At 38.2% G+C, this 20278-nt stretch overlaps 1 protein-coding gene across 5 annotated transcripts in view; it reads left to right on the top strand.

The window, feature by feature from the left end:
• Positions 1–20278, top strand: part of sptan1 (spectrin alpha, non-erythrocytic 1) — an 87234-nt gene that overhangs the window by 34618 nt on the left and 32338 nt on the right. For 2 of the 5 annotated variants that reach the window (XM_061980697.2, XM_061980695.2), the window contains exons 17-34: positions 2225–2347; positions 2423–2640; positions 2746–2838; positions 2934–3068; positions 3844–3992; positions 4152–4208; positions 6858–7056; positions 8598–8702; positions 8771–8806; positions 8897–8932; positions 10052–10099; positions 11003–11094; positions 13108–13252; positions 13320–13501; positions 14986–15085; positions 18659–18856; positions 19222–19368; positions 19445–19548. In XM_061980697.2, the coding sequence (XP_061836681.1) occupies positions 2225–2347; positions 2423–2640; positions 2746–2838; positions 2934–3068; positions 3844–3992; positions 4152–4208; positions 6858–7056; positions 8598–8702; positions 8771–8806; positions 8897–8932; positions 10052–10099; positions 11003–11094; positions 13108–13252; positions 13320–13501; positions 14986–15085; positions 18659–18856; positions 19222–19368; positions 19445–19548 (2167 nt within the window). The remainder of the gene's footprint in view (positions 1–2224; positions 2348–2422; positions 2641–2745; positions 2839–2933; positions 3069–3843; positions 3993–4151; positions 4209–6857; positions 7057–8597; positions 8703–8770; positions 8807–8896; positions 8933–10051; positions 10100–11002; positions 11095–13107; positions 13253–13319; positions 13502–14985; positions 15086–18658; positions 18857–19221; positions 19369–19444; positions 19549–20278) is intronic. The other 3 variants (XM_061980699.2, XM_061980698.2, XM_061980696.2) reach the window with 2 other exon arrangements.

The raw sequence follows: 20278 nt of genomic DNA, 5'->3' as shown, positions 1-20278 counted from the left end.
TACTGTTACTATTAAAACGGTACACCAGGTGCAACATTGCTTAATATACCACCGAAAATAAACACTTACTTAAAAACACATTACTTTTGTAGTCGACCATGATGCCACGAGCTGAGCCGAGCTTACCCGCCAATACATATACCTGTACAGTTCACTTTAATCGATGTTCAGATTATGTTCTGTTCAGCTATTAATTGCACAACTTGACAACCCGAAAGACCAGATTTGTCCTTTTTTTAAGCGAACGCAAAAAGACAGCTAGCTATGTGAGACATATATATGCGTTAGCTTTATAACACTAGTTGCTGTATTTACACGGCACAGTGGCCAAGACGGGAATTATTGTGCACACTCACTGTAGTTATACACAATATTGAATAAAAACTAGTTTGTTTCTTCATATGATCATAACCATGCATACATATTTTCATGCAATGTACAGTGGCTTTGAGAGTGTTCTATTTTTTAACAAACTATAAATCAGTGATATTTTTGTTTGGCCATAATTGTCCAAATATATAGTAGACCTACATAATACAATGTACACATTACATTTCATTGATTTGACAGAAAATAGTTATGTTATTGAACATAATTGTTAAAATTACTGTTTTTGTTACGCACTCAACAATTCATTTATACAACTTTGTGTATGTAAATAATGTACGGTAACACTATATTATAGCAGTTTTCATTACATTCTTAATGTTAAGATTTGACCGTCAAACACAAGTTGTGTTCCATTTCCATTATTTCCTGTCAAATAAATACAATTATCTTAATGCAATTTCATTTTACACGCCGCTCAGAGCAAGTGGAAACGTTGTAGCCCGCCAAGCACCTAGCACTACCAAGCTCTTTTGCCAAATACATGGTGGACTATATGCTCGGTTGCATACTACACTCTATTGAATGCATGTTCGGAAATTAACTGGAAAAAATTCTGAGGCTTTAATTAGTCTCTTAGTCTGAATTGATTCTGAAATAATGTGATGCACTATATTGACAGTTATTGAAATGCATCTGTGTATGCCAAGTTATGCAGTGTTGATCTATTACGTTGTACAGTAATTATAATAACCTTAATAAAAGTGGTATCGAGAAAACTTCAAAGATGCGTTATATTTATACTTTATATTTTCGTTGACACAATTAACTGTAATTTTAGTCAACTAAAATGGTGAAGAATTTAGCTGACTAAAAGCTCATACACATGAAAAATGAGGGGGATAATTGATGATGAGCCCATGTGGTTTGGCCAAATCCCCTGGCCTGGCTGCAGGATGGGCCCTTGATTTCCAATTTTTGGGTAGGATGTGGCACCGGTCAATTGTTCAGAAGGGTCCCGGCAGATGCATATAACGTAGCTTGGGTACTTAAACCCCTCCACCGCGATAAAGGGGCAGTTCAAGGAGAAGGAAGATTTTTTTTAAAGTTGTGTGAAACTGCACAATATGATACTCTGAGCTGTTTCTAAAAATTCAGTTTCCCGATTTAGCTACTGAATATGAATCTCCCGAACTAGACAGAATTACCAAAATCAAGCTGTGCCTCTGTCAGTCGAGGCGTAAATTGAAAACTTCCATTTCTAAAATTTCTATCTGTGCGCAATTAAGCCAATATTACGTATGCATTTGCACAGCACGTTTGTTTTACAATGGCAGTGCATATTTCTGAGTGTACCTGCAGCTGCCTCGTATCGCTGTGGCAGATACGTCAAGAGTCTTAGTTTGGGGCACTCACAACAGTAACACTTATTTTCCAGAAACGTGCCACATGGAACGCATCAGTCGCAGTAACAAAGCTTGTTGTCTTTTTGCCCTTAGTGTTTGCCAATAAAGAATCTGTATTCTAAACCCTGGCTGACTAGGTATTGTAAGTAGCACCTAGTATAAGCAGTTTTTGCCAGTGGACATGCATCAATAGCAGTTAGAACCATGTCAAACCAAGTACAGGCAAATCCCCAGTTCCTCTGAATGCAATATGATAGTGTATGATCATGATCATGTTTCTTTCCCTAAGCATCAGTAAATGCAGGTCTATGTAGTATGTATGATTGATGATTGTGTGAATGAGGTGATACAGTTGAAATTATTTGACTTTGACTGTAGAAAGCTAAAATAAACTGTAGCACCCTGCATGTATCATTTCATCGCAAAGCACAACTTAATACCTTGATTCACAGTCAGATCAGATAAAGGTCTTAACAAAAATGTGTCTTTAGGCAAAGATCTAATTGGTGTCCAGAATCTGCTGAAGAAGCACCAGGCCCTCCAAGCTGAGATCACTGGTCATGAGCCTCGTATAAAAGCCGTCTCTTTGAAAGGAGAGGCCATGGTAGAAGAAGGTATTTATTTACATTTGTAACCCACTTAATGTGTGCTACCTGAAATTTAAAATCAATATGGATGGCCATCCTCAGGACACTTTGCTGGTGCAGAAGTAAAAGCAAAACTGTCTGAGCTACACGGACGCTGGGATGTTCTGAAGTCCAAAGCCTTTCAGAGAAGGCAGGACCTTGAAGACTCTCTTCAGGCGCAGCAATACTTTGCTGATGCCAATGAAGCAGAGTCTTGGATGAGAGAGAAGGAACCCATTGTGGGGAGCATAGACTATGGTAAAGATGAAGACTCTGCTGAGGTATGTGAACACACTTTGGAGGAAAAGTCATGTCAGTGTGTCTTTTTTCTAGTTTGTCATATTCTTGCTGCAAAGATAGCTCAGCTCATGACTTGTATTTTACAGGCTTTACTGAAGAAACATGAGGCTCTGATGTCTGACCTGAGTGCTTATGGAAGTAGCATCAAAGGGCTGAATGAACAGGCTGTGACTTGCAGGGTAAACATTACACTACCTCTTGTTTGCACAAATGTAAATGTTATCTTTCATTTTGTTACTTTGAAAAAATTATGTGACTCCTTTTGAATGACCAGCAACAAGTGGCACCAACCGATGATGAGACTGGGAAGGAACTTGTTCTGGCCCTGTACGATTACCAGGAGAAGAGCCCCCGTGAAGTTACCATGAAGAAGGGTGACATTCTCACCCTTTTGAACAGCACCAATAAGGTAAAGATGACATCTGCTTGATGACACGCAATACGTAACATCACACACCACAATGTAAATAAACATTTAATCATTGATTTAATAATTTTAAGTATGTATGTCCTTTGAACCATATTAGAGGGTTATCTTTTAAACCAATGTCTTTAGTGATTGTGATGTTTTGTTCAAATCAAATCAAATGTATCCTCTTTTAAGATTGTCATATTTTAAAAGAGTGATTCTGAACCACTGTGCTGCAGCACAACAGTGCATTAGGTGTGCTGTAGGATTCGTGAAATCCGGAATCCTAGGAAAAAGGCCTGTCAGATACTGGAGGGCTGATAGAGTGCTCTCAATGCTCAAAAATGTGCTCTGTACTTGAGTTCAATGTGCAAATAAAGCATAATTAATTTGATTTGTTGATATCCTATACTTTTTTGGGTTCAGAGTACAAATAACGCCTACAATTTGTAAAAATAACAAGCATGAGAATGTTGATGAAAATAATAACCCTCAAAACATTGAAACTTTTTTTGAAACTTTTTGTAAAAGCTGCTGACATTTTAGGCCGCACCAATCACAAAACAAGCTCGAAATCCTGGAGGTTTAGAGTTGTTTGTCCTTAATGTTCTAGTTTTGTTGCTGTATTATTTCTACTGATGACATCCACCTGTTCCGCTATGGATTATGTATACATATTGCCCTTTTTGCCAAAATGATAGCTGTATCATTGTGGAGGCTATGATAGTGCTGCTCTGTTTGCAAGTGTTATTGAAAGCATTATTTTGTTTTGTAGGACTGGTGGAAAGTCGAAGTGAATGACCGCCAGGGATTTGTTCCTGCTGCATATGTGAAGAAACTGGATCCCAATCAGTCCTCTTCCAGGGAAAACCTTCTGGATGACCATGGAAGCATTGGACTTCGCCATGACCAAATTGATAATCAGTAAGACCAGCCTTTTAAAAAAAAAAAAAAAAAAAAAAAAAAAGTTTTTCCCCTCAGACACTTTTTTTTCTTTTTTCTTTTAAATTAAAACATTTCTCTTTTCCCTCTTCTGTCCTTTGACTGCATCTAACAATGTAATCTTGCCTTGGTATTGGTAAGGCTTGTCACCAAAGAGGCTTGCAGCGTGTCTATGCGCACAAAGCAGGTTGAAGAGCTGTGAGTAGGAACTCGTGTCTACTTCCGTGCTGTATTCCTTGTTCCCACATTTCTATCACGCTTGTTTGGAATGGGCATTCCACCAAATCAATTCATACTTTATCTTTTATTATTTTTTGCATTGCTTTCAGAAGGATACCAAATTTAGTGTGTTTTCCACACTTCAAATCCAATTTCAACCAAACCAAAAATGCTGCAACAATTCTTATTCAAAGAAGAACAGCAGGACAGAATGGTGACAGATTCTGGCCTCATAGTGTTTCTATTCAAATTGTACTTTCTATGTTATCAACCTACCAAGTATTTATTTAACTAAAACAAACTTTACATTGTGAAAAAACAAATTCCTCCATCAGAAATCAAGTTTGCCCATCCCTCATCCTTGTACACCCCTCACTGAAACCATTGCTTTGTTACTGTATGTGTGCCATGTCAGCAATGACTTACTGACCAAAGTATCATTGTTGTACCGGTAAGTTGTGCTTGGCAAAACCACTTTCTCAGAATGTTTGTTGGCTCCCAAACATTCCTAAAAAATGCCCCCTTTTATGCATATGAAACTTGCTGGCCCTAACAAGAGGATAATAATTGAACTGCACATCATGTGTGCAGATTACAGATGCCACTAGTGGTAATTTCGTTGTCTAATGATTGTCGTCTTATTTATTGTCAACGAGCTATTTTCCCCTAACATAAGACGATAACTAATTACAACAAATGCACGCTAAAAAGACTGTGACGAAAATAAATTACGTTTTAGTCAACAAATAAAAAAGAGATAAACATGTTGACAGAAACTAAATCCATGAATATTTCATTTCATCTTGTAGATAGGTGTGACAAGTTTGGAGTATATCAAATTGCAGGTCTTTACTAGCGTACGTGAGACGGGCCAGGAGTTAGTTATGAAGGGTAACCAATAAGATGTTTTTATTTGGGAGATTAGGAAGTTGGATCTCCCACCGCCAAAACCAAACTGTATGCATTTTAACAAGTTCCACATCATAATAATTGTGCACTTACATACTGAGAGGAGAACATATTTTTAAAACTATGACGACATTAGCAATATTAGGTTTCTTGGATTAAATTATTGCTCTGCTTCTCTTCTTGCATTCCCAGTCTTCTGTCCGCCTCAGCCACCGTATATGTTTTTTTCTTAGAACCTTTGGATCCCGTGTACATCTGGTGTTTTAGTCACGTAGCAGGCAGCTTCGAATAGATAGTATTTATAGTCCTGTGTCATTAGGTAAGCTAGCTTCTTGCGTCAACAGCTGAATGGCTTTTGATTTGTAATGCACAACACAATAGGATAGGACAACAATCTGTACTGACTGAAAAACATGAACAATCATATTACAGTATCTGTAAAGTATTAGTCCACATTTCATGTTTTGTTTGTACACAACTAGTTCGACAGTGTATGTAGTGTAGTTATAATAGCAGTCATCATCAATATTATAGTGACTCACTCAAAGGACAGTTGCGGCCACGTTTCCAATTGATTTTGGGTAATCACAACACTTATGTCGGCATAGCTTGGCTCCAAGTTCCCGATTTACACCGTTCAGTCATGTCGACCTCACACTCTTGCCTTCCATCTGCTCCAACGTTTCAGCCTCTCTTCGTGTTCGCGTCTATAACCACCAGTTCATCCTCTGTATAGTCATGTTAAAAAAGATAAGGTTGGGAATCCTAATTTTTTCTAAAATACTCATCTTTGTTGTCCGTTACCAAGTCTGCCATGATTAGAATGCACTCGCGTTTGCTTCCGGAAGTAGGAAAACACATTTGTTGTCGGAAGTGCGCCACTATGAAAACGAAAATAAATGCGCTGAGGTAATGCTTAAAATGACCAAAATACAGTAAATATTGAACATATTACATAATATTATGAATGTGTCTGTTACTACATTATAGATATACTGTAGTTGCAATGTGTGTTTACAATGTTGATGGGGGGTTTTGAAGTTGTTTTATAGGGCTTTGAAAGATACAATGGTGACTCCCATTAGCCGCATTTTGCAAGCACTTTTTTTTATCATCTTTAGAATCTTAAAAAAAAACAACAGGTGGCATCTTGTCTCTCATAATGATTGTGAACAATAGGCAAAAATTACAAAAAAAGTGCAGTTTCTCTTTAAGTTTTTACTTTTTCTACTTCTCTTCTTACCTTCCCCCTTATCCACCGTAAATGTTTTGTTCTTAGAACCCTTTGGATTTCATGTACATCTGGTGTGTTAGTCAAGTAGTGGGCAGCTTATAATACATAGAAAAGCTTTTATAGTCCTGTGTCATTTTCGGTCATTTATTTCAGGCATAGAACATCTGACGTCATCCCCTTATGTGTGGTAATGTCATTTATTGCCATGTGTCATTTTGCTGTTATCAACTGCAACGTTTGAAACACAGTTTGTATTATTCTACATTCAATTAGTCAAGCATTGCAAGGCTAATTTGATCTTTGATCATATCAAGTCAGTATGGAAACAATAAGCATCAGCTTGAGCTGGAAATGGTAACATGCGCAATATGCATTCATTGTGATTTATGTTGAAGCCATGTTCATTATGGGAGAAACACACTGCATGCCAGCGTTTTTATGCCAAAGCATTTATTTTTGTTAATGGAATGCTTTTGTCTTGGCAGGTATGGAACGCTGTTAGACCTGGGCGAGAAACGCAAGAACATGTTGGAGAAAAGCTGCAAGAAGTTTATGTTGTTTCGCGAAGCAAATGAGCTTCAACAGTGGATCAATGAGAAGGAGAATGCCCTCACCAACGAAGAGGTGGGCTCAGACCTGGAGCAGGTGGAGGTCCTACAAAAGAAGTTTGACGATTTCCAGAAGGTACAATGTACAAATGTTTTGTTTTTGTTCTAACATTCAATGATTCTATTGAAATTAATATTACATTTTATTCAGTTTTTGACTTTGGATCAAGATGGCCACAATTGTAAAAAACAAAAAAACAACACAAAAATAAACTTATGTTACTTTTATAATGAAAGTGAAAGTGGTTTGTGTCCATGCTGCTTGTTCATAAAGAAATAACAAATCCACATACAATGCAATGTCTTACACCTTTATCCATTAATTGTATACACTTGTACTCATTATGGTCACTGGTAAGCTGTAGACTATCCCAGCTGACAATGGGCAAGAGGAGGACACAAGTGTTGCTGGCCTTGCTTTTTCTTTAAGTACCCGGTACACTTTTTACTGTGCACCTCTTTATTTTTGTTTTATTAAGTTTTTTGAAGAGTGCATGTTTTTCCTGTATTTTGTACCAAGAGGTAAGGTACACCATGGACTGGTTACCAGAAAATCACAGGGCACATACAGTCGTGGTCAATAGTTTACATACAATTGTAAAGAACATAATGTCATGGCTGTCTTGAGTTTCCAATCATTTCTACAACTCTTATTTTTTTGTGATAAGAGTTATTGGAGCACATACTTGTTGGTCACAAAAAACATTCATGAAGTTTGGTTCTTTTATGAATTTATTATGGGTCTACGGAAAATGTGACCAAATCTGCTGGGTCAAAAGTATACATACAGTAATGTTAATATTTGGTTCACTGCAATAAGGCGCTTTTGGTAGCCATCCACAAGCTTCTAGCAAGCTTCTGATTGAATTTTTGACCACTCCTCTCTACAAAATTGGTGCAGTTCAGCTAAATTTGTTGGTTTTCTGACATGGACTTGTTTCTTCAGCATTGTCCACACGTTTAAATCAGGACTTTGGGAAGGCCAATCTAAAACCTTAATTGTAGCCTGATTTAACCATTCTTTTACCACTTTTGACATGTGTTTGGGGTCATTGTCCTGTTGGAACACCCAACTGCGCCCAAGACCCAGTGTCCGGGCTGATGATTTTAGGTTGTCCTGAAGAATCCGCCTTTTTCATTGTCCCATTTACTCTCTGTAAAGCACCAGTTCCATTGGCAGCAAAACAGGCCGATAGCATAATACTATCACCACCATGCTTGACTGTAGGAATGGTAGCATAATACTATCACCACCATGCTTGACTGTAGGAATGGTGGTCCAGGGATTAAAGGCCTCACCTTTTCTCCTCCAAACATATTGCTGGTTATTGTGGCCAAACAGCTAAATTTTTGTTTCATCTGACAACAGAACTTTCCTCCAGAAGGTGCTTATCTTTGTCCATCTGTGTAGTAACGCCTTTTAGAACCAAGAAGTCATGTCCCAAAACCCAGAAAAACAGACATGTTTGTTTTAAGCAGCTGTTTTGGGTCATTTCCATAGTCCTTACACAAAATAACATGATTAAATTAAGTAGAATAGTATGGCTCAATAAGATGTAAGATGTGGGTGTGGCCTGGCAGCAAATTAAACATATTTGTTGTTTTGTGGCTCTGCAGGACCTCAAGGCCAATGAGTCCCGTTTGAGGGACATCAACAAAGTGGCTTCTGAGCTGGAGTCTGAAGGCCTCATGGCCGAGGAGGCACCTGTGGTTCAAGCTCAGGTAAGATTTACTCACCTGTCTCACTGCTTCCATTTCAAGTGTGCCTTCATTTGCTCTTTCTTTTGCAGCAGCAAGAAGTGTTAGGTGCGGCGCCTGGCAAGATGGTAAGCTACATTACATGTCATTGTATATTGTATGTGATACTTACGAAAAATATATACATTTACCATAACCATGTCTTATTTCTTCGATAGGATGAAACTGATTCCAAAGGTGCATCTCCATGGAAGGTAATTGTTCCTGAACTGCTCCTCTTTTGTTGGACATTGGCTTACATTTAAGTCTGCAAAGGCTATGCAAGAACAATAGTTTGCTGTGTAAAAAGACAAAAGTAGACAAATATTTGTCATCTTTTCAAACCTGAAGTCCTGATTATATTATTCCAGGTAGCTTTTATAAGTGCCATGTCACTTTCTTTTCATTTCTATCTCTGACTGTACCAATATGCATATCTATACTCCTAATGTAATAATAATGCTTATGCTTTGTTTACTTCTAACATGCTTAAATAAGGGTGTCTCAATATGATATTAATAGTGGATATCAGTCCGATATCAGCAAAAAAACAAGTATCTGATTATATTGGCTTGCATTTTAAATCTCAGCTATAAGGCCTCCATCCTGCAGCGTGTTCACTTGTGCAAAGTTGGACAGCCAGTTAACATCTAAATTGGGTCGCACGGTATACTGGTACTAATAAAGTACCGCAGTACTAATGAATTATGACAATACTATAGTGCCTTCAAAACTGACGATTAAGGTGAAGTTTTAAACGCAAACGCCGCACTGCAAGCTCTGCTTTAAAATATGCCTCACCAAAGGTGGCGGTACAGTATTACCACCTTTGCTTCAAACTTAGGTAAACATTTAAATAACAAACATTCAGATCTGCACAAAGAGTTTGAAGAGCAACGAGTTATATTGTTATTAGCTCCTCTGCTATTACAAGGCATTCATTCGATCGCAACCGGACTGTTTGGTTTTGACAAACCAAACAATGACCTGGATGAATGAGTGAATTTATTCAAATATGCGATATTTGTTACAATGTTATTATTAATGTTAAGTTAGTAACATAGAAAGCATGAAATCAGAAAACAAGGTCATTTAAAAAAACATGAATTCGCTTTAGCATCAGCCTGCTAAACCCATTAGCATTAGGCTCACTGATTTGAGCTAACGAAACAAATGTGCATGTACAGCATGTAATGATAGTCCAGTTATTTGTGATGTGATTTAACCGTTTACTACCTCCTGCATTGTGGTGCTTTTTGCTCCAGTAAATTGAGCTTTTAAAAAGTGAAATACTATCAACTCGTAAACTGTCTGCCTTTTTTTTTTGTCAATAGAACATACGTATGGCCGTTCAAACAACTGCTAACTTCAACACCATCAAGGTAAGCATACCCACACCTTAAGATTTTCTCCTGTGTATTTCATGAAATACTCAAACATAAAGTGTTTTTGCAACTATGGAGTAACACTTTAAACACTTAACCTAACACAACCCTTTTTATTGTCATGTATATGTAATTTATCATTTTCACCCTGTTTGATTAGAGCGGGGGGGGGGGGAAACCCACGTAGTAAAGCATCAGTTAATAATAATTGAATAATTTGTGATGACAAATTGAAAGTGGTCTTCAGATGATTTAAGAAAATGGAACGTAGAAAAACGTTGCTAAAGTTGAACTGTTAATGATCATTGATCGACGCACTGCAATTATGTAGAATGCTACTTGATCAATAGGGCTGCTGGAAAAAATTCTAAATTGTTTAAAATTAAAAAAAAAAAAACGTTTTTATTTCATTCGTTAGCAGCCAAGAGGAGTTTCTGAAACCTGTAACCTGTTATTAAAATGTTTTATTATAATTTATATACCAACTAATATATTGTGAGAATCGGTTGTAATCGAGAATTGTGTTGAATCGCAAATCAATTCTGTATTGAATTGTCACCCTAAGAATCGGATTTGAATTGAATCAGGAGTTGGTGTAAGATGTACATCCATATTGATCACATGTATAAATTAAATATTACATCTCATGTCATTGATGAGCAGTACTATAGAAGTGTTGACAACGTTGACGATGACATGTCACTCACCGCATTTAAAATGCATCAGTGATGCAGTTTTATACCAAGGAACACACAACAAAAATGAAATAATGAAAGAAAGGCTTTGTATTCAAATGTAACAGTTGTAGTGCAAAATGTAAAGGGCAAGTGCACTCTAGAGTCGGATTAATCTTCTTATTTGTTTCTTAAGTACTGACAAGCCCATTGTTTCATTATGCAGGAACTGAACAACCGCTGGAAATCGCTGCAGCAGCTGGCTGAAGAGAGAAGCAATGTGTTGGGTAGTGCCCATGAAGTACAGCGATTCCATAGGTAACAATCATCATCAAACATTTTACACGTCAACACAGACTGTATTTAGAAAACCATAACTCAATCATGTCCAATAGTCCTCATCTGTTAACCAATGTAAGTTAGAAATGTCAACCCGAACAGTACTGACAAAAGATGATAATTTTCACAAATGCTACTCATTGAATATTAGAATTGTTATTACAGGTATGTGGAAAACACAGGAGATACGCTGGATTCATACATGCAAACACAAACTCCAATATTTTCAAAAAATACTTACTTTATAAAACCTATAGTTATATATTACATGCACTATGTACATTATATTTTAAATATTTTGCATGGAATACACGAAACCACATAAATGTTTTTTTTAATGTACGGTACATGTATTTTACAAATTTAACACTGCATGGAATACAATCATCACCTATTAATCAATAACTTCATTACTGGTGCTGTTTAGTAAGATTTAAATCCATGCAGTAATTACACAATTGTGTATTTCTCGACACAAACACTGACTGAACGATCACTTTTTCACAACTTTCATCCCGGTCGGAGTTTTCCAAAAGCTATTTTTGTGCACTAAACCTGTAAAAAAGTGTTTTTCTAAATACCCATGTGCTTGTAGACAAAAACCACAGTTACAGCTGTCAAGATGTTTGGTGAACACAGATGACTTTTTAAGTAGTATTTGTCAAAGTATGTGTACATTGTGTCCAGCATGAAACGTGTTTGAAAAGTCATATATGCTGAAAACATATGTGTCTGTTGAAGGCTGGAAGTTTTGTGCAACCAACAAATCAGACACTTGAACAATTTTAGCAGAAGATTTGACAGCATAGTTTGAATTTCCAGGATGGTGGAATGTGTTGAAGGTGGAATGGTTTGAATCGGTTGAAAAATGTGGGAATTGTGGAACTTTGAAAAATGTCCCATTCATTTCAATGGGAATTTCATGGACATTTGGGAATTTCGGCAAAAGCAGTAATTTTTTGGAAAATGTTAAAAGACTTGAATGTTCTGAATGAGTTTAAATGTTTTGGTGTTGGAATTGTTGAAGTTGGTCGAGAAATGTTGAAATAGTACCATTTTTAATTGAGAAATGGTATTAGGAATTCCAGTAATTTCTGAAAAATTGGAAATTTTTCGAGTTCAAAAAACAACTTTGTTTATTGTCCTGATTAAGAGGAATGTTTGGACGGTGCAACTGTTGAAGTTGGTTGAAAGATGTGAAAGGAGTAGTCGCCCGAAAAAAGGGTGAAAATAGGGCTTTGGAAAACCAGGAATTCTGGAAAATCCTGGAATGGTTTGGAACTTGCAAAAAAGGGTAGTTTGAATTTCCAGGATGGTGGAATGGTTTGAATCGGTTGAAAAATGTGGGAATTGTGGAACTTTGAAAAGTGTCCCATTCATTTCAGTGGGAATTTCATGGACATTTGGGAATTTCGGCAAAAGCGGGAATTTTTTGGAAAATGTAAAAAGACTTGAATGTTCTGAATGAGTTTAAATGTTTTGGTGTTGAAATTGGTCAAGAAATGTTGAAGTAGTACCATTTTTAATTGAGAAATGGTATTAGGAATCCCAGTAATTTCTGAAAAATTGGGAATTTTTTTAGTTCAAAAAACAACTTTGTTTATTGTCCTGATTAAGAGGAATGTTTGGACGGTGCAACTGTTGAAGTGGGTTGAAAGATGTGGAAGGAGTAGTCGCCAGAAAAAAGGGTGAAAATAGGGCTTTGGAAAACCAGGAATTCTGGAAAATCCTGGAATGGTTTGGAACTTGGAAAAAGGGTACCGGTAGTTTGAATTTCCAGCATGGTGGAATGTGTTGAAGGTGGAATGGTTTGAATCGGTTGAAAAATGTGGGAATTGTGGAACTTTGAAAAATGTCCCATTCATTTCAATGGGAATTTCATGGACATTTGGGAATTTCGGCAAAAGTCTTGTTGCTTAAAACTTCCATTATTTGGACAGACCCATCATTAGATGTTTCCCTACTAAATAACGAGCAATTTGTTTCCCCCAGAGATGCAGATGAAACGAAAGAGTGGATTGAGGAGAAGAACCAGGCTCTCAACACGGACAACTACGGTCACGACTTGGCCAGTGTTCAGGCTCTGCAGCGTAAGCACGAAGGCTTTGAGAGAGACCTGGCAGCTTTGGGCGATAAGGTAACTTTTTTGTTTGGCTCATGTCAGAGAAGTTGACAAGTGTTCTCATGCTGGCTATCATATCCAGGTCAACTCTCTCGGTGAGACAGCACAACGTTTGATCCAATCCCACCCAGAAGCAGTGGATGACATCCAGGAGAAATGTACTGAGCTTAACACTGCCTGGAGCAGCCTGGTAGGACGCGCTGACCAACGTAAGGACAAACTTGGAAACTCGCATGACCTGCAGCGCTTTGTCTCGGACTTCAGGTGAGAGCAGTAGTTTTTAACACCTGCATGTTACAAGAAACTTAAAGGCCTACTGAAATGGTTTTTTTTTATTTAAACGGGGATAGCAGATCCATTTTATGTGTCATACTTGATCATTTCGCGATATTGCCATATTTTTGCTGAAAGGATTTAGTAGAGAACATTGACGATAAAGTTCGCAATTTTTGGTAGCTGATAAAAAAAAGCCTTGCCTGTACCGGAAGTAGCGTGACGTCACAAGTTGAAAGTTTCCTCACATTTCCCCATTGTTTACACCAGCAGCGAGAGTGATTCGGACCGAGAAAGCGACGATTACCCCATTAATTTGAGCGAGGATGAAAGATTCTTGGATGAGGAACGTGAGAGTGAAGTATTAGAGTGCAGTGCAGGACTTATCTTTTTTCGCTCTGACCGTAACTTAGGTACAAGGGCTCATTGGATTCCACACTCTCTCCTTTTTCTATTGTGGATCACGGATTTGTATTTTAAACCACCTCGGATACTATATCCTCTTGAAAATGAGAGTCGAGAACGCGAAATGGACATTCACAGTGACTTTTATCTCCACGACAATACATCAGCGAAGCACTTTAGCTACGGAGCTAACGTGATAGCATCGGGCTTAACTGCAGATAGAAACAAAATAAATAAGCCCCTGACTAGAAGGATAGACAGAATATCAACAATACTACCAAACTCTGGACCTGTAACCACACGGTTAATGCTGTACCGCCTGACGAAGCCTAGCAATGCTGTTGCTAACGACGCCATTGAATCTAACTTAGCTACGGGACCTCGATAGAGCTATGCTAATAACATTAGCTCTCCACCTACGCCAGCTCTCATCTGCTCATCAACACCGAAGCTCACCTGCGTTCCAGCGATCGACGGCGCGACGAAGGACTTCACCCGATCATCGATGCGGTCGGCGGCTAGCGTCGGATAGCGTGTCTGCTATCCAAGTCAAAGTCCTCCTGGTTGTGTTGCTGTAGCCAGACGCTAATACACCGATCGCACCTACAGGTTTCTTCTTTGCAGTCTCCATTGTTCACTAAACAAATTGCAGAAGATTCACCAACACAGATGTCCAGAATACTGTGGAATTTAGCGATGAAAAAAGACGATTTAAGCTGGCGACCGACCTATTCCAAAATGTCTGATTCAACTACTGACGTCACGCGCATACGTCATCATACCTAGACGTTTTCAACCGGAAGTTTCCCGGGAAATTTAAAATTGCACTTTATAAGTTAACCCGGCCGTATTGGCATGTGTTGCAATGTTAAGATTTCATCATTGATATATAAACTATCAGACTGCGTGGTCGGTAGTAGTGGGTTTCAGTAGGCCTTTAATGTACACACTAATGTACTTTGTCTTTATGTATACAGTAATGTACATTAATATGCCAGTTCTATGATTAACTACATTCCTCCATAAAACAAATTGTTTGTTTGTGTTAAACCTGCTCTATTTCTACACAGAGATCTCATGTCCTGGATCAATGGAATCCGAGGATTGGTTTCCTCAGAGGAGTTAGCTAAAGATGTGACTGGAGCTGAAGCCCTTCTTGAACGACACCAGGTGTGGGATGAATAATACTATTTTTTGGCGTTGAATTTCAGTATTACTTATTATCCCATAACGGTGCTAAATGGTTACTTGGTAAAAACGATGCCAGAACCAGTTCTTTAAAAAAAGAAAACAAAAATGTTATCAAAAGACATTGCCCTTTTTTATTTTAGGGGAATTTTGTGACATACAAGTTGAACAGAATACGGTAGTAATTTAGGTACTTCAATAATACAATTGACCCATTAACCAATATGAAATCAGATCTACAACAAATTGTTCTAATTATCATAACAAAACCAGCAGTAATACACAACACTGGGAATGTTTTGGTAATATTTTACAGTACCGTACTTGAAGTGTATACATTCCACTGATTATGTGCAAAAATTCTGCTTTTTTGGAGCAGAAATAGATCGTTGTGGCAATGTTGTACTAGCATTACAACGATGTTTGGTAGTTCGTCCTAAAAGTAAGAGTTGTGTATTCTTTAAAAATAAATAATTACGTACAAGATGTTGTTGATACAGCATCGCTTTCAAACTTGTTGCAGGTGGCTGACTCAGCATTTTTAGGTGAAGTACAAGCACACTTTCCTGTGTCTCTGAGTATTTTAGCGATATGCTCACAAGTGTAATACGTCACTGCAGTTGACTCACCTCTAACTGTACCCTAATTTTTCACTCTTTTCAGTGCCACTAAATTAATAGTAATTGTAGCACCTAATTAAGGCTTTGATTGATTGATTGATGAGGCACTGATGTTTACTACTTTTTTCCTAAAATCTGCCGTTTATGTTAACGCTGTTGCCTTTATGCTACTGGCTTTCGGTACCCATTAGGGCTGCAGCTAACGATTATTTTTCTATCGATTAATCTATAGATTATTTTTTTCGATTAATCGGTTAATCTATAGATTATTTTTTTCGATTAATCTATAGATTATTTTTCCTTTTACCGATTTTTTTTTTTATTTAAAATGAAGAGGAAAAAATAAATGTAGGCCAGTTTTTTCAAAAGGCATGGCTTTTATTTACAAAAAAAAAAGTATGGCCACTCAGTCAACATTGACAACAACATGACAAAATATTCTGTAACAATGTAAACATTTAAAACTTTTAACATTTAACAAAATTAAAAGTAGCTTATTTGCTTTTTAATGTGCAAATATAAAAGTAAACATCCAGTGCAAATCTTAATATTCTGGAATAGTATAAGCATTTCAAAAGTAAAAGTATTGCTTATTTTGCTTTAAAATGTGCAAAAATAAAGATAAACATCCAATACAAAAAAGTGCAAAACGGAAATATTCTGTAACAAGTGTAAACATTTCAACAAAAGTAAAAGTATTGCTTATTTGCTAAAATGTGCAAAAATAAAGCTAAACATCCAATACAAAAAAGTGTACAGTGTAAACATTTCAACAAAAGTAAAAGTATTGCTTATTTTGCTTAATAACACAACAATGATAGTATGATTAAAGTGAAAGTTAATTGTTCGTTTGTACATAGTATATGTAACTGTTAATGTTGTAAAAGGTATTTGCACAACTAATTAACGTTAGCGTTTGTGACACGTCTTGTGCCGTGGGGTTCTTTCAGGACCGACAGACTGAACGCCAGACGGCTTTGCCAGGTTTACAATCTTTTAATTTTACACAAAGTCTTTTCTCTTCCAACTGCGCGGATCGCGCACCTGGGCACGATTGCGGCGTCGCTCCCGGCGCGCCCCGCCTCGCCGCTCGCTCGCCACCGCCGCCGCCTCTCCACAGCGTTAAAGAGGAGCGCGTCTTTGTAAACACTGAACAGGCACGCCAAACGCGCCTCTCAGAGCAAAACGGTGCTTTAGTTTATGAATTTACAACGCAGATACAAATGACACATTCATGTTTTTGTGTAATAATGACAACGTATACGCACGCGGACGATTGACTTGTTGATGGTGATGGCAAGAACGCTGTCGGGGGTTTTCTTTTCAAATGTTCGTTCATAGCCGTTGTGCTGCTACGATAGGCCATTTCCGCTCGACACAGTGTGCATACAACAACATTATTAGGCCGTTTATTGAAATACTCCCACACTTTTGACGACTTTTGGCGTGCTTTTTTCCCCTCGCTCGCATCGTCTGCTTTGCGCTCCGCCATGACAGTAAAGTAGAGTGACGTAAATATGCGACGCGCCGACGCACAAAAACGGCGTCGACCTATTTACGTAACCGATGACGTCGACTACGTCGACGCGTCGTTTCAGCCTTAGTACCCATTCTTATTTATTGTTATCTTGTTACCGTAAGTGTTATTAGGCTGGTATGTTGGGTAAAACAAACATCTGCTCAGTGTGAACACTCATACCTTCCTTGGTGCACAAACAGCCCACTTTCACCAACAGTGGGCCAAGCGACGGGTCTGGGGCTATTTGTTTGGTTGATGTGAACTCATTTCAACAATGAATACAGTATGAGGGTTTTTCAAGGTCTAAAAGTATGGCCGCGACAATTACTGGATTCTTTAGATTTAAATCAATCATTTAATGAATAGTAAAATAATAAATAACATTTTGAAAATTCACACTGCTCAGAGTACCCGGAACTTAATATAGTTTCTGCAATGGCGCTGCAATAGAGCGCACATGAGTGGTGGTGTGTGAGTGCTGTGATGTGTGTGTTGGGGTGAACAACAGAGATTTTTTATTTATTTTTCATTAATGCAAACATATTAAGATTGCAATTTCAATGTTGATGATGTGCATTTATTACTAAAAAGAATGAAGGTTACAATAAGCAGAAAAATCCTTTATTTCAACTATTTCCCTTAAGTACACAATGAGACCATAAAGTGTGTTTTATCTGATTAATTGATTACTAAAATAATCAATTGCTGCAGCACTAGTCTAAAGGCTTCATTATGCTTCATTGTAGTCACTATGCCCACCCTTCTGATAGCCTCAATCTATTTCACGAAGGTGAGCTGTGTAACCGTTGCATGAGTCCAGGCAGAGGATGGGCTTACCGTATTTTGAATGCTTGTTTGAGCGTTTGGGCTGTGCAGAACTTGGCCATTATGAAGCTATGTAATTGGGGAATAAAGAAACTATTTGAGAACTACATTTTTTTGTGCAAAACAAACAAGCGTTACTGGAAGCAACACACTCAGTAATTATTTGCACAAAGTACGCAATACGTGTAGCCAACAGTTGCCATGCAAATTTTGAATAACTTGCTTTCTGTCATACAAGATTTATCCATTTGAAGTATACATTTGTGACTTCAGCTCTCCTGTGCGGGGGGAAACCCTCTTCAGAATAGGCTGACCAATCACGGCTCTGCAGTCTGCATCACATTTAACCTAAGAATGGATTTTTTTTGGGAGAGCGTTGTCAAGGTCCATCAGGGGGAAGAACAAGTCGTGTACGCTGGTGCTTTGACATTGTAGCATAATGAAGCCTCTCTCTAGGCGAGGCAGCCCTCACACTTAGGAAAGTCCTGTAAAGACAGTAAAGCTCAAAATCTGAAAGTGTAAACAAAACCTTTTATAGTAAAACAAGCCATCATGTGCTCACTTTTTTTGTCCATATGTCCATGTTTGCAGGAGCACCGCACCGAGATAGATGCTCGTGTTGGTACCTTCCAGGCCTTTGAGCAGTTTGGACAGCAGCTTTTGGCTCAGGGTCATTATGCAAGTCCAGACATTAAGCAGAGACTGGAGGCTTTGGACAACGAGCGTGCGGACTTGGAAAAGGCCTGGGTGCAGCGGCGCATGATGCTGGACCAGTGCCTCGAGTTCCAGGTAAACGATGGATGACTAGAACTGTGTCGCCAAAACCTGTTTGTTTCCTGTGTATGCAAAGCAGGAACAATATCTTTACTCTTTATTGCTCTAATGGAAAAACTTTCATACTCGCAGTTGATATTCTCAACCAAAACAATGTGTTGGAGCATAAACCAACATTTTAGATGGCCAAACACTTGACAAGCCTAAAACAAATAGAGAATAAGTATTGTTGAATGTGTATTGTTTAAATTTAACATCTGTGTATTGATGTATGCAATAGCTATGTCCGTATGTATTTATGATACAAGAGCTGCATTCAAGTAAATGTATGTGTTTAACATCTGTATTCAACTATTCATGTGCATTGATGTCTTCAACAGCTCTTCAGCAGGGACTGCGAGCAGGCTGAGAACTGGATGGCAGCTCGAGAAGCCTTCCTTGCAAGTGATGACAAAGGAGACTCTCTTGACAGTGTTGAGGCGCTCATTAAGAAACATGAAGATTTTGATAAGGCCATAAATGTGCAGGTGATTGTTGCATACTTTTGTAATTTTCAGTGATGACTGCTTTTGTTTCTAAAAATCAATCCGTCTCAATACACAGGAAGAGAAAATAGCTGCTCTGCAATCCTTTGCTAACCAGCTGATTGGGGCAGACCATTATGCCAAACCTGAGATCCTAAATCGCCGTAATGAAGTCCTTGACAGGTTGGTATTATTTTCACATCACATTTGTTTCACTTAAATATATTTTTATTTAAAGACACAGCAAATACACTGCAAAAAGTCAGTGTTCAAAACCAAGAAAAAAAAATACAAAAATTAGGGGTATTTTATTTGAACTAAGCAAAATTATCTGCCAATAGAACAAGAAAATTTGGCTTGTCCAGACTTTTCAAAACAAGTAAAATTAGTTAACCTTAGTTAACCCAAAAATACTTTAAAATAAGTATTTTCTTACTAATAACAACTGTACTACTATATCAATCAATCAATCAATCTTTATTTATATAGCCCTAAATCACAAGTGTCTCAAAGGGCTGCACAAGCCACAACGACATCCTCGGTACAAAGCCCACATACGGGCAAGGAAAAACTCACCCCAGTGGGACGTCGATGTGAATGACTATGAGAAACCTTGGAGAGGACCGCATATGTGGGTAACCCCCCCCCTCTAGGGGAGACCGAAAGCAATGGATGTCGAGTGGGTCTGACATAATATTGTGAGAGTCCAGTCCATAGTGGATCCAACATAATAGTAAGAGTCCAGTCCATAGTGGGGCCAGCAGGACACCATCCCGAGCGGAGACGGGTCAGCAGCGTAGAGATGTTCCCAGCCGATGCACAGGCGAGCGGTCCACCCCGGGTCCCGACTCTGGACAGCCAGCACTTCATCCATGGCCACCGGACCTGTGCCCCCCCCCCTCAAGGAAAAGGG

Source organism: Nerophis lumbriciformis, linkage group LG20, assembly GCF_033978685.3.
Source record: "Nerophis lumbriciformis linkage group LG20, RoL_Nlum_v2.1, whole genome shotgun sequence".
Lineage (NCBI taxonomy): Eukaryota > Metazoa > Chordata > Actinopteri > Syngnathiformes > Syngnathidae > Nerophis > Nerophis lumbriciformis.
Note: the sequence above shows the minus strand (reverse complement) of the source record. Positions and strands in the feature narration are given on the sequence as shown.